At 36.0% G+C, this 14,466-nt stretch overlaps 1 protein-coding gene across 1 annotated transcript; it reads right to left on the bottom strand.

The window, feature by feature from the left end:
- Window positions 1-9,496: 9,496 nt before the first annotated feature.
- LOC110092266 (7-deoxyloganetin glucosyltransferase-like) lies at window positions 9,497-13,644 on the bottom strand. The gene is made up of 2 exons (XM_020816750.2): window positions 13,087-13,644; window positions 9,497-10,473 (listed from the first exon to the last, which is right to left on the bottom strand). Exons 1-2 carry the CDS (start codon window positions 13,601-13,603, stop codon window positions 9,497-9,499), a joined length of 1,494 nt encoding a protein of 497 aa, XP_020672409.1. The 5' UTR covers window positions 13,604-13,644.
- Window positions 13,645-14,466: the final 822 nt, after the last annotated feature.

Here is a 14,466-nt window from a genome sequence, read left to right as displayed (position 1 = left end):
TTTTTTTTTTTTTGGAAAAATTTGATAGATCTTTTTTTCTTAAACTTTATTATTTTAATAATGATTAAAGCTACAGTATTTATTTGCATGATATTCCTGCCCTATTTTTGTTTACCCGCCTAGCAAGTGAAGTCTTGAACTTAATTTTGCTTTAACTTTTAAATGTAATAAAAATGTTAATTATTAAAAAAAAGAGTTAAACAGTAGTTCTAGCCAGTTCGTGAGCTCACGAGCAGAGGCTCATCGAGCTCCAACTCGAGTTCGTTTAAATGAGCTCGAGCCCGACTCGTAAGCTCGGCTCGCAAGCTTATAAACGAGTCAAATTTGAGGCGGCTCAGCTCACTTACACCCCTAAACAAGACTCTCAAATTCACTATAAAGATTATTGAATTTGAGCAAATATCTCGGTTGAGCCTCATCGAGCTCAAACTCGAGTTCGTTTAAATGAGCTCGAGCTCGGCTCACGAGCTTAATTATAAACGAGTCAAATTTGAGGAGGCTCAACTCACTTACACCCTTAAACAAGACTCTCAAGTTCACTATAAAGACCGTTGAATTTGAGCAAATATATAGCTAAATTGATTTTTTTTCGAACAACATAAAAAATGATCCCACCCAAACTCGAATAAGCCTACATAGAAAACTCGAAGCATTGTAGTAAACTACAGCACACTAATTAAAAGATCAAATGATTTTTAAAATTTGCATACTCTTAAAAAAATCGAGTGTGTCAATGAGATAAACATAAAGAGTATAAGATTTCCTAATTCTATTATCAATAATGCATTAATGCAACATAAAGTCTATAATTGATATATAGGTGGTTTGATTGAGTGTTTCAGTATTTAACTCTATTTAAAAGAAAAAATCTATAAATTGGCCCTCAAAATATATTTATATTATATTATATTAACATTATTCTCATTGTAAAGATCGACTGTAATACATGTATTAAAGATCAATACATGAAAAATAAAACAGGAAGAAACAGTGAAGAATAAAGAAGAAACTCTCTGTGGTATTTCTCATTTCTATATTAAATGCACTGTATAGTATCGAAATGATTTATGTGGCAGTGGCGGCTACATTGTGCTTGATACAATCTCTAAAAAATGATAATCCACTTCGATATATTATGTTCGAACATGAAAGATAGGATTATGAGCGAGTGTTATTGCTGAAAAATTTTCACAGCATACCAAAGTTGGTTGAGATACATTGAATTGTGTATCATTGAGTAAGCGGCGTATCCAAATGATTTCTGTGGCAGTGGTGGCGAGCTCGCAGTATATGATTTCAGTGGATGAATGTGCAACTGTGGCCTGCTTTTTAACACCTCATGAAATGAGTCTATCACCAAAAGATAGACAATAACTGGTTGTAGACTTTAGGTCAAGGGGATCACCTGTCCAATCAGAATCAATATAAACATGGAATGTACTTGAGGCAAAGCTGTAGGCAAATTAACCGAAGTGTAAGGTTCTTTTAATATATCGAAGCAAATGTTTAAGGGATTGGAAGTGATGCGATAATGGTTTATGCATGTATTGGCATAACTTATTTACTGCATAAGAAATATCAGATCTAGTGATGGTTAAATACTGCAAGGAGCCCACCAAATTTCAATATAATTATGGTTCCACAAATAGAGAAAGAGCAGCTGCATATGTTGATACTTTGAGAGGAAGAGGTGTAACAACTGGTTTACAATTATCAAAACCCGCTCGATGAAGGATGTCTGTTACATATTTTGATTGATTTATGTGTAGTCCAGTTGAGGTAGGCAAGGCCTGAATTCCCAAAAACTGAGATAGATCCCCAAGAGTTCTAATTTGAAAGGTTTGTTTAAGATTGTTGATAAGAACAGTAATAATTGAAGCATTGTTGTCAGTCAACAAGATGTCATCAACATAGATAATAAAATAAAGAAAAATTGAATTGTCATTGTAGACAAGTTAACATGGATCGGACTCACTGTGAGTAAAACCAAGAGTTCGCATATGTGATGTAAGTTTTACAAACCACTTATGGGGCAACTATTTAAGACCATAGATGGCATTGTGAAGCTGACAAACAAAGGTAGGATGTTAAGGATCTTAAAATTAATCCTTGTGACTGTTGCATGTACACTGTTTAATGCGCTATTGATGATGGGCAGATGCGGTTATAAATAGACGAATAATCGATAGCTTGGCCACTGGACTAAAAGTTTTGGTAAAATCAATTCCATATTCTTGAGTATAACCTTGAGCTACAACTACAAAAAAATATGTCTATTGCAGCACAAATTTGGACTTTTCCCCACGGTTTTACTCGTCACAAATTTACTTGCAGTGGTTTTAAAACCGTTGGACGCCCGTCGTGATTGCAATGAGCCGCAAAGACATTTCGCGGCAGATTCATAACAGGCTGGGTAGAAATTACGAAATGCTAAATTTCGCAGCGGTTTAAACCGCCACAATCTTACAAAAATGTAGCAGTCATAATTGCCACAAAAATAAATAAAATAAATGATCTACATAATTGTGGCAATTTTAACCGCAACAATTATGTAAAGTTATGGTGGTTTAAACGGCCACAAACTTCCAAAATTTTCTTTTTAAAAAATGAATCGCAAAACATTACATTTCAAAGACTTGACTCATTGTGTAACATTGCATGACCAGCTAAATCTGAATGAAAAAATTTATATCAGAGCAATAATTCATCAGGATTTTAAAACTTTGGTATTACTTTGAAGTTGAAACAGTAAGAAAGCCATCCCAAGATATCAATTCTCATCCCTTCTTAATTATTACCAAACTATAGAAAACATAGTGGGGATGATATAAGAGATTAGTCTAAAACAAGAAGAGAGAAAAAAACTGAGATGTGGCGAGTAGAGTTCTAAACATAGATCGTAATCAGGAATCAATAAACTATACTCCATATTCATTAGCCAAACTTGGTGCAGATCCTACAGTGAACAATCCAACGAACAAAGGAAAATTAAAACTACACTGGTTATAGCCGTATATAAAGATTAAGGAAAAGAAAAAGAATTGATTATTCCGTCAAGTTCATCTATCCCCAATGGTTAGTCGTATGCGCGACCCAATCTGCCCTCCCATCGACCCGTTCGTGTCGAGCGTAGAGGCCTACGATCGTTTTGTCCTACGGGATAGTGCGGCCATACCCTCTGCATTCGAACCCCCGCGAGCGGTGCTCCTTCGGAGGCCCACAGTGGTATTAAATATTAAGGATCATTATATATATTATAATTGACATCAGTGATGTTTTAAGAAAATGGCATTGATGAAATTGTATAGATCAAAGTCATGCATGATGCATTGTATCGTCATTTGATTTTAATTTTGAGGTATATATATAAAGTCAAAACTTTGAAATGTCAAAAAATTAAATAAAAAAATATTATGCATTCATCACATATAGAAAGATATTCAAAAATTATATGACCTAACCTAATTTAAATAATAAATAAGACCTAACCATTGTTCGTAGTGATTGTCAAAATCAAATATCAAGTTGAGCTCTAAAATTTTCCAAATCTCAAAGTTCTTCAATTTTAAATGAAGGTTCCCCCTTTATATGGTGAATGTGGATATATTTATAAATTTTTAAGTAATATTTTGATCCAAACTCTAAATCCCCTAAACACTCCCTCAAACTATTCATAATTGATTCAATTCATCATAGATTATTTTTTTTATATTCAAATGCAATGATAACCCTATGAAATACATATTGGCGGAGAAAATTAAATCTTTGGGTTGTGTGTTCTTCACTTATGTTAATGTAATCCTTTTGAATTGTGATGTTGTATTTCGGAGACTCATGACAAGCAGCCTCAATGAATTTAAATAATCAAAATTTAAGTATATAGAGCAATGTGACATTAATTTTGTAATTATTTATAAAAAATTTATTGCAAAGTTTAGAAAGTGCTTTAAATCTTGTACTTCATTTTACTCCATTGTTTTTTGGTTGGTCATCCTTGTTGCGAAGAAGAACCTCATTGATCATCCTTTCAAAGTTACCTAGTGAGGCTTCATCGGGGCCAATAGCCTTGATTGCACTTTATCAAAATATGGGTAGAATCCAGAACAGTAACTGAAACCTCGCCACTCAACTTTAGGTTAAAAAAAAAATTTACGTATCGCATCGAGAGGAGGTCGCTTGCCCGGAAAGAAGCCAACCAAAGAAAACCTAAATGGTTCCGCTAAAGCCCCAATTTCTTCATCAGAAACCCACAAAGCAGGAAGACCACGAAAGGTAGAGTGCTTCAGATCAGGAAAAGAAGAAGAAGAACCAGCAAGAGCTTGAAGAAAAGACTTAGGGTGAGAAATCCCCCCAAAAAAGCCAGGATCTCTCAAAATAGACGAAGGCATACCGAAAATGCCGGAGAAAAGGAAAGAAAAACCACAGAGAAACAAGAGAAGAGAGTAGAGAACAACTTTCCTGAAGAGGCAGAGCGGAAAATCCCCCGCCGACGGCGGAAAAGCGCCACGACGCCACCCAAGAGAAAACCCTAGGGTTTTCTCGGAGAGCAGCGCAACGAACAAAGTGTTTCTAATATGGTAAGGATATATATAAGGTTGTAGAAGTTAAAGAATACATGAATAAAATATATTTTTTGATAAACTATCTAAGAAAAAAATAATTAAATAATAAAACTATTTCTCCTCTTCTCATGCAACATCCTTCTTCTCCACACGGACAAATAAGCGATCAGCGATCTTCTCTCCGTGAAGCCGGGATCTCACGAGCTACTGCAAGCCGGGTTCGTGGTCGCCTTTTGAGCTCAATATGAGTTCGGGCTCAAATTTGAACTCATGATTTGGCGGACAAGTTGAGCTCGACTTAACTCATTTACATGCATCTATTAGATAAATACTCGGCTCAATTCGAATCATAAACACCCCTACTTCCAAAAGAGTTACCTTTGAGAGGAATTGATATTCCTTACCCGCCCAATAAGTGAAGTATTGAACTTAATTTTTTTTAACTTTTAAATGCAATAAAATATTAATAGTTTAAAAAAAATAAACAGTTGTTCCAGACGGCGCATAAGGGGAGCCTCATCAAGCTTGAACTCGACTCGATAGCCCGATGAGCTCGGCTCGCGAGCCCATAAATAAGTCAAGCTCGAGCCGACTTGGCTCACTTAAAGAAAGTCAAATTTGTGCAAATATCTAGCTAAAATTAGCTTCTAAAATGAGACCAATCAAACAACATAAAAAATGATCCCACCCAAACTCAAATAAGCTTATATAGAAAACTCGGAGCATTATAGTAAACTGCACCATCATTTTAAAATTTGCATACTCTTAAAAAAAAATACGAGTGTACCTATGAGATAGACATAAAGAGCAGAAGATTTCCTAATCTTATTATCAATTATGTATCTCAATGCTACATGAAGTCTATAATTGAAATATAGGTGGTTCGATTGAGAGTTTCAGAATTTGACTGTATTTACAAGAAAAAATATATAAATTAACCGTCAAAATCTATTTATATTATATTATATTAACATTATTCTCATTGTAAAGATGGACTATTGATACGTCATCACATAATTATCTTGACCGGGCACGAATCTCAAGGCAAAATCAAACAGGAAAGTTCAAAAATTAAAATCAAGAGCATCTGAACTCCGATTTCAGCGAGCTTATAGTCAAGCTGAGCGTCTCGGAAACACGAACCCAATGACACCAAATTCAACCCAATCCGAGCCCAAATGGGTCAGAATCAAGGACCTAAAGCGCTGTTGGAAGGTTCAAATCATAATTTGAGTTACCAAACGGTCTCCGATTTTAACGAGCTTATACTCGAATCGAACGGCTCGACGAGATGAATCCAACGAGCCCATGATCGCTGAATTCCGACATCACTAATGCCTTCAAATGTCTTACGAACGGTGCACGATCAAATGGTTCCATATTGGCCGTCCATTCAAACCACTCCCAATTCGCCCTTGATCTCACACCTATTTACAAGTCATGCCACTCCAAAAAACTATCAATAGAGCCCTCGTTCTTCACAAGGAGGACTTAAGTGAAGAGAGAGAAGAAGAAGGGAAGAAGAAGAGAAAGGAGAAAGGGAGAATCCTCTCCTCGACCACCGCCGGAGCTCTTCCTGCTGCCTAAATACGCCGGAACTCTGTCGGATTTTCGGGAAACGACGGGATTCTGCAAAACTTTGTAAATTTGCTTCAAGTTGTAATCTGATCGTCCCGATTTATGGGACGAATCAATTTCTTGTAATTTACAAAAACACTAGTGGAACTTTTCAGCTTGGCGTGGCCGCGTGGTTTTTTCTCTTTTCTGGGTTTTCCACGTAAAAATCTTGGTGTTCATTTTCATTTCTGTTTGTGTGCTGAATATTCATACAATGCTCGGACGTAAATTTGTAAACTCTACCGCCGCGTGTATTCTAGCCCGCAACAACTATAATACTTGTATTAAAGATCAATACAAGAAAAATAGAACAGGAGAAAAAAAATGAAGAATAAATAATACCTGTATTAAAGATTAATATAGGAAAAATAGAACAGGAGAAAACAGTGAAGAATAAATAAGAAACTCTATGTAGTATTTCTCATTTCTATATTAAATGAATTGTACAATATATTTATATGTATGTTGAATGGGTCTGCATCAATTTGTTGGAGCAGCACAAGTAATGAACAGTGCTGATTTAATTAGCTCTGTAAAAAATGACAGGTGCAGAGAGTGGCTCCTAATGACATGGGCTAGACGCAGTGCTACTAGTTGGGTTTGCTAACAGTCCCCAACAAGCGAATGGGGTAGGTGATACCGTGAGCTTATCACGAATAAAGAAAAATCGCTGCTAAGGGAGGATCTTTGTGAATATATCAGCAATTTGATCTTGCATGTTGATATGATGAATAGTGACTACATTGTGCTTGATACAATCTCTAATAAAATGATAATCCATTTCAATATGTTTTGTTCGAAGATGGAAGATAGGATTATGAGCAAGTGCTATTGCGGAAACATTGTCACAGTATACCGAAGTTGGTTGAGATATATTTAATTGTAGATCACTAAGTAAGCGGCATATCTAAATGATTTCAGTGGTAGTGGTGGCGAGCTCGTAGTATTCAATTTCAGTGGTTGAACGTGCAACTAGGAGCTGCTTTTTAACACATCAAGAAATGAGTGTATAACCAAAAAAATACGCAATAACTAGTTGTAGACTTTCGTCAAGGGGATCATCGGCCCAATCAGAATCAGTGTAAACATGCACTGTAGTTTAGGCAAAGTTGATAGACAAACTGAAGTGTAATGTTTCTTTGATATATCAAAGCAAATGTTTAAGGGATTGGAAATGATGCAATAATGGTATATGCATGTATTGGCATAACTTGTTTATCACATATGAAATATCAGACCTAGTGATGGTTAAATACTACAAGGAATTCATTAAATTTCAATATAATTATGGTTCCACAATTAGAGAAAGAACAGCTGCATCCGTTGAAACTTTTTGAGGAAGAGGTGTAACAAATGGTTTACAATTATCAAAACCTGCTTGGCCAAGGATGTCTGCTACATATGTTGATTGATTTAGGCGTAATCCAATTGAGATAGGCATGGCATGAATTCCCAAAAACTGAGATAGATCCCCAAGAGTTCTAATTGGAAAGTTTTGTTTAAGATTGCTGATAAGAGCAGTAGTAGCTGAAGTTTCATTGACAGTCAACAAGATGTCATCAACATAGATAATAAAATATAGAAGAATTGAATTGTCATTGTAGACAAGTAAAGATGGATCAGTCTCACTGTGAGTAAAACCAAGAGTTCGCATATGTGATGTAAGTTTGACAAACAACTGATGGGGCGACTGTTTAATGCTAATGTATAACATTAAAACTACACTGGTACAACCGTATATAAAGATTAAGGAAAAGAAAAAGACTTGGTTATAACCTTTATTTTTGAGCCATCCTTTCCTACTTGTTAGGCCTTGAGGTTTTTCTTTCCACATAAAAATGCTAATGTATCTTGAAACTCCTCTTTTATTTATATTTGTTCAAGACTTTTGTATAAAACAAAGAACTTAAACTTTCTCGTTCTATCACTGAGAATATACTTCCAAGCAGCAATAATATTTAGATTTGTTACGTGCTATAAAATTTACTTTTGAGAGTATGCATTTTATATTTTAGTTTTGGACAAAAAATTCAACATCTACATAAATAGTTTTAGGAGATAAGAAATTATTACCATTAAAAACATGAAAATGAAAAAAAAAAATTGTAGGACCCGACCTAATTGCAACAATCTACTAATGCATATGAGATATAAGAATTAACTATTTCTTATAATTGAAGAAGAAGAAAATAATATAAAGAATAAGACATATTCTTTTTAAAAATATTATAAAAATTTGGTGTCCACAAGCGGACAGGCCAAAATCCAACAAAAGTGTTAGAAGTTTACACAAGTTTGAAGTAGGCAATGGTAATTAATGGGGATGGTAATTGGTGGTATTAAATATTAAGGCATTGATGAAATTGTATAGATCAAAGTAATGGCATTGATGAAATTGTATAGATCAAAGTAATGCATGATGGTATTAAATATTAAGTATCACCATTTGACTTTAAGGCAAAACTTTGAAACGTAAAAAAATAGAATAAAAAAATATTATGCGTCCATAAAATACATAAAGATATTCAAAAATCATAGACGTTTATGTCAATGACGTGCATATCATTAGTTGTAATTGGCTAAAAAATTAATATAGTATAATAGATCTTGACGGTGGATGATGAATGTTAGTCATGACGGCGGGGGGAAGCACCAACAAGTATTAGCGTTTATGTCGATAGCGTGCATCAACCTTACTAGCAATGTTCTGCATTGACGTTGTTGATGATGATAAGGATAGGCAAGTGATAGTGATCTTACAATGGAAGTTGGGTGATTGTGGTTGGGCATTAGTGGATGGTTGTCGACCGTCAAGTAACAATTATTCATATTGATCATCAACATTGAATATCAGGTTGAGCTCTAAAATTTTTCAAATCTCAAAGTTCTTCAAATTTTAAATCAAGCTTCCCCCTTTATATGGTGAATGTGGATATATTTATAATTTTTTAAGTAATATTTTGATCCAAACTCTAAATCCTCTAAACACTCCCTCAAACTATTCATAATTGATTCAATTCATCATATATTATTTTTTTATATTCAATGCAATGATAACCCTATGAAATACATATTGTCTGAGCAAATTAAATCTTTGGGTTGTGTGTTCTTCACTTATGTTAATGTAATCCTTTTGAATTGTGATGTTGTATTTCGGAGGCTCATGAGAAGCAGCCTCAATGAATTTAAATCACCAAAATATGCATATATATATATTGAATACTTAAATTATAGCAGATAGAGCAATGTGACATTATTTTGTAATTATTTATCAATCATTTATTGTAAATTTTAAAAAGTGCTTAAAATCTTGCACTTCATTTTACTCCGTTATTTTTTGGCTGGTTCTCCTTGTTGCGAAGAAGAACCTCATTAATCATCCTTTCAAAGTTAACTAGTGAGGCTCCATCGGGGCCAGTAGCCTTGACTGCACTTTCCTTCCACTCCATCGCCTTCTTCTGTATCTCCTTCCCCTTTTTCTCTCCTGCCATCATCTCCCTTATAAGCTCCTCCACCTCTTTCCTCTTCACATTGTTGTCAATCTCCAGCCCCACGCCCCATTCCATGCACGCATACTTGCAGTTGGTCTGTTGTTCCGCAAAAAACGGCCAACAGAGCATCGGCACGCCGAAGCTAATACTCTCAATAGTGGAGTTCCAGCCAGAATGAGTCAGAAAAACACCGACTGTTGGGTGCATGAGCACCTCCTCTTGCGCGCACCAACTAACCATCAATCCTCTCTCCTTGGTCTCCTCAATGAACTCTGGTGGCAACACTGAAGATTCTCCCTTGACAATATCTGGTCGTATCACCCACAAGAAGTGGTATCTGCTGTTAGCCAAGCCCCACGCAAACTCCAAGAGCTGCTCATTGGTTATCATTGTAATGCTTCCAAAGTTAACGTACACGATCGAGCGAGGATCATGATGACCATCAAGCCAGTTGAGGCAGAAATCATCCTTCTTCCATAGGCTTGAGGTGATGGTCGTTGTGGGGCTTTCATTAAAGATTTTATTTCCACTGAGGAGAGTGAGAGGCCCAATTGAGTAGATAGGGGGCAGTAATTTCTCTAGTGTTGTTATAGCTAATTGTTCTAGGTCTACGAATGTGTTGAGGATAATGGCAGAGGCCTGTGAAGATCGCCACGTCTCTTGGACTAAAAAGTTTAGCATGATATCATTGGCATCCACAGTGCGAATGAAGGTGGGGAAATCCTTGAGACGCATGTCCTTCATAAGCCCCGGTATCCAATCCACCTTGGCATCAAGGAACCCGTCGTTCACATTCCCAATGTCTGTAGAAGTGCAGAAAAAATAACAAAATTAAATATTTCTACAATTAATCGAAAATATAACAATTCAAGGGGCCAAATTCGAGGAGATCGATAGTTCAAAAACATAAGTATGTTATGAGAAATTCTTAGATAAATTAATTGTTTTTCAAGTTTAAGTACATCGAGCCACGAATTTGAGTGCGATCTTATACTTGACCTCATACATTAAACAATTTCGAGCTCAACTTGGTTTGATTCGAAAGCTTGTTGAGCGGATAGATTAATTTAAAATATATTGAAGATTTAATTTAAATTAATATTATATAATATATTTTAATATTTTTAAATTAATTATATATTAAAAATAAAAATTCTTATAAACAATAAACATTTTAATTTAAAACTAATTAAGAAATTGAATTGAACATTGAGGCAAGTTTGAGCTTGAGCAATGGAGCAGAACTCGAGCTTGAGCAATGGAGCAGAAGTCAAGTTAGAGCTCAAAATAAGTCAGAACTAAATAAGTTTTGCTTGTGGGTCAAGTTTATCGGGCCATGAGTTCGAGCTAAAGCCTATACTCGTGCTCGTTTATTAATTGAGCTCAAGTTCCAACTTGATCAGGCTCAACTGCTGATGAGAGAAGAGTTTTATTTACTCTATTTTACTTATTTTTTTAATTATAACTTATTAGTATATTTTGAAATTGAATTTAATTTTTATTAAATATTTAAAAATCTAATATTGTAAAAGAAATTAATTTCAATTTTTTATTTTTAAATAAACTAATAGTTTTTAACTTTAATATTTTTATTTTTTTATTCATTAATTTTAAAATAATGTTGACATAGTGTAAATAAAAAATTAAAATATATTAATTGACTTTCTATCTTAGGGGAAAAAAAAAATTTATCAAGAAATTGGTAAATAGAGTACTGATTTATTAGTGAAGAATTAAAAAAAAAAATTGGTGAATGGAATACTGGTTTCTATTGAAATCGGATAATAGAGTACAAGTTTCTATTGAAACCGGATAGTGAAGTTCCAGTTTCAATAAAAATAGAAAACCGGATATTGAAGCTTTGGTTTCTATTGGAACTAGATAATTAAAATTCATATTTGCTTATTTTTAGAATTTTTTATTAACATGCTCCTTAAGCTAATTTAAACTTAAAACATGCTCATTTTATAAATTGGCCTCTTAATAATTGAATCCCTTTGGAATATACATCATATTTATTTTGTACCTAATTTCTAGAGAATTTTAGAAGTTACTATTAGTATTATATATATATATATATAGTGTCGTAGAATAAAAAGAATAGATGAATGAAATATATATTTGAAGGATTACCTATATCAGTTGGTATCATAATCTCGTGCTCGTGAGTAGCAGACAAAACGACGACGTTTGGAGGAGAAGGCAAATGACAATCGCACCACCATAAAATCAACTCACCCACAGCTAGCAATCATATCGGCAAATCAATCAACTCACCGCTGGCAACAATACTGTTGAATGGCTCTCCCGATGGCAATCATGTCGTCGTTCATCTTCCTGCACTCGTTCGCATTCCCTTGAGCGGCTCTTGATCATAGCTCTAAACCCTTAGCATACCTGAATTGGGTCGCCTAGAGTTCCCGCATCTACTCTTCACACTCCCCTATCGGCCTCCAATCAGATCCCGCGCTCGGCATTCCCAGTCTTGCCTTAGCACAACTTCGACTCAACTACGTGATGATCCCGAGCCCGCCGTCTGACTTTCGACGCCAGTTCACACGCACCCATAAATTACAACTCTTCGTTAGACCCATGACACATGCTCGCGTGCCCTTCGGCTTCCTTCTCGTGCGACCAAAATCGGGACCCCCACCGTCCCCTGCTTCCCCACACAAACTTTTTGGATTGGTGGAGAATGATGCGGTGCATCTTAAAAATTGAATCCCTTAGCAATATCATTACTTATTTTGTACATAATTTCAAGAGAATTCAAAAAGTTTCTATTAGTATTTTATATAGTGTTGTAGAAGGTGAAGAATAGATAATGAAATATATTTTTTGAAAGATTACCTACGTCAAATTAATAACAGCACTAAAACGCTATTGCTATTACCTAATAAATAAATAAATAAAAATATTTATCGTCTTCTCAGGCAATATCCTTGTGTTATCGAGCTGTCCACGTCAGCCTATACGACGTGTCTATTTACCTTATGTTAGCTCTACATATATTCATGTATATGTACTCTGTATTCATTCAATATACTTTTCTATTTCCTTATTCTCTCTTCCCGCTTGCTCTATTTGTTCGCCCTCTCCGTCTCTTACATGGTATCGGAAGTTTTGCCATGGGAGATCAAGAATCGGCGTTCTCCACTTGGACGAATAAGCGAATAAGCAAACAGCAAATTTCTCTCCGTGAAGCCAGGATCTCACCAGCTACTCGCTATCTCGTTTTTACCCCCAACGAGCCTAGCTCGAGGCCGTCTTTTGAGCTCGACTTGAGTTTGAGCTCAAATTTGAACTCATGACTTGGCCGGCAAGTCGAGCTCGACTAGGACTCGTTTACACGCCTATATTAGATAAATACTCTGCTCAACTCTAATCATTCACACCCCTACTTCCAAAATGGTTACCTTTGAGAGGAATAAGTCCACGGTCGATAAGGTGGCGATAGTAGTTGTAAGCGAGGTAGCCGCAGGCGCTGGTTGTCCAGAAGAGAACATCAGGAATGCCGAGCTCACGAGCAGCGTCGAGGGTGAAGGACATGACTCCATCGGAGACGATGCAGGAGACAGGTGGTCGGCTGTTGTTGTTTTTTTCTTCATTGAGTTCTGCCAGGAGACGGCGAAAGTGTGGGAGACAGTTCATGGATGTGGACTCGCAGAGCGTTGGAATGTCCTGCGTAGCGTCTTCTTCGGAGAAAGGAAGACCGTCGGGAATGGTTCGGAAGTGGAAGTCGGGAAGCCCCCTGACGGCCTCCTGGCCGGAGGAGAGGACCAAGCGGCGGTGATTGAACTCAGTGAGGACAAAGGTGATGTGGAAGCCGTGGCTGTGGAGGAGCTTGGCAACCTTCAGCATGGGGTTCATATGCCCTTGGGCTGGAAAAGGGACACATACTGCGTGTGCTTTCTCTGATGAAGCGGAACCCATCGGCTCTCTCTCTCTCTCTCTCACGCACGAGGAATTATGAGAAGTCCGTCCTGCTTTGTGTATTTTATGAGAAGATGGTGAAGGAGAGAGACTTTTAAACGCATGAGTGTTCTCTTCCTTGTTCCACAATTTACAGGGTTTTATAGATATCACTTGATTTGAGAGAAGTCATATAAAAATGTCGGTGCAAATATCAAATTTAAAATTAGGCCCATCGATTTTATTTTTCTAAGATAATACCACAGCCCAATGGCTTCCATTCATTTGAGCACCATTGCCCAAGTATGATCTTCGGAATACGGTCACCTGATTATGATCCTTCAGCCACTTTTACTTGACTAATGTTCTCCAACATTAATCATCGTCGCTCAACTACAATCTTGTGACATTTGTCGCTTGATTACAATCATATCATCACCAATGAGACTAAAATCACTTAATTTCGATATAAATAAGATACTTAAATGCTATAGCAATGGTCTATGATTTAGCAAATTACTTTGGATTGTCGGATAGGCTGTTTCAAATTTTGGCAATATTTACATAACTTAACACTTTCAAAAATTCATAAATATACCTACATATTATATATGGAGGGAAAATACCTTAACTTGGCATTGGTATTTAAGTGAGCTTAGAGGTTAGAAGGATCTAGAAGCTCCAGTCGAGTAGCATCACCGAATCACTATCCAATCATTGCAACATAACCAATCACTATTCATGGCATCACAAGCATCGTCAAAGCATCTTTGCATGACTACTATCCTCAAATCATAGTCATTTGACTACAGTCATTTAATAAAGTCGGTCTGAAATTATTTAGATAAAAAAAACTTCACTACCTCGAGCGATGCTAGAGGAAA

Source organism: Dendrobium catenatum, unplaced genomic scaffold (genome assembly GCF_001605985.2).
Source record: "Dendrobium catenatum unplaced genomic scaffold, ASM160598v2 fragScaff_scaffold_1088, whole genome shotgun sequence".
In the NCBI taxonomy this organism is placed as follows: domain Eukaryota; kingdom Viridiplantae; phylum Streptophyta; class Magnoliopsida; order Asparagales; family Orchidaceae; genus Dendrobium; species Dendrobium catenatum.
The sequence above is the reverse complement of the archived record's forward strand: the minus strand, read 5'-3'. Positions and strand labels throughout refer to the sequence as shown.

Coding starts and splice junctions, on each gene's coding strand:
- LOC110092266 (XM_020816750.2), bottom strand. CDS start 13,603: ATGGGTTCCGCTTCATCAGAGAAAGCACACGCAGTATGTGTCCCTTTT. Junction 10,474..13,086: donor TGGACTTATTCCTCTCAAAG/GTAACCATTTTG, acceptor GCACTTCTACAG/ACATTGGGAATGTGAACGAC.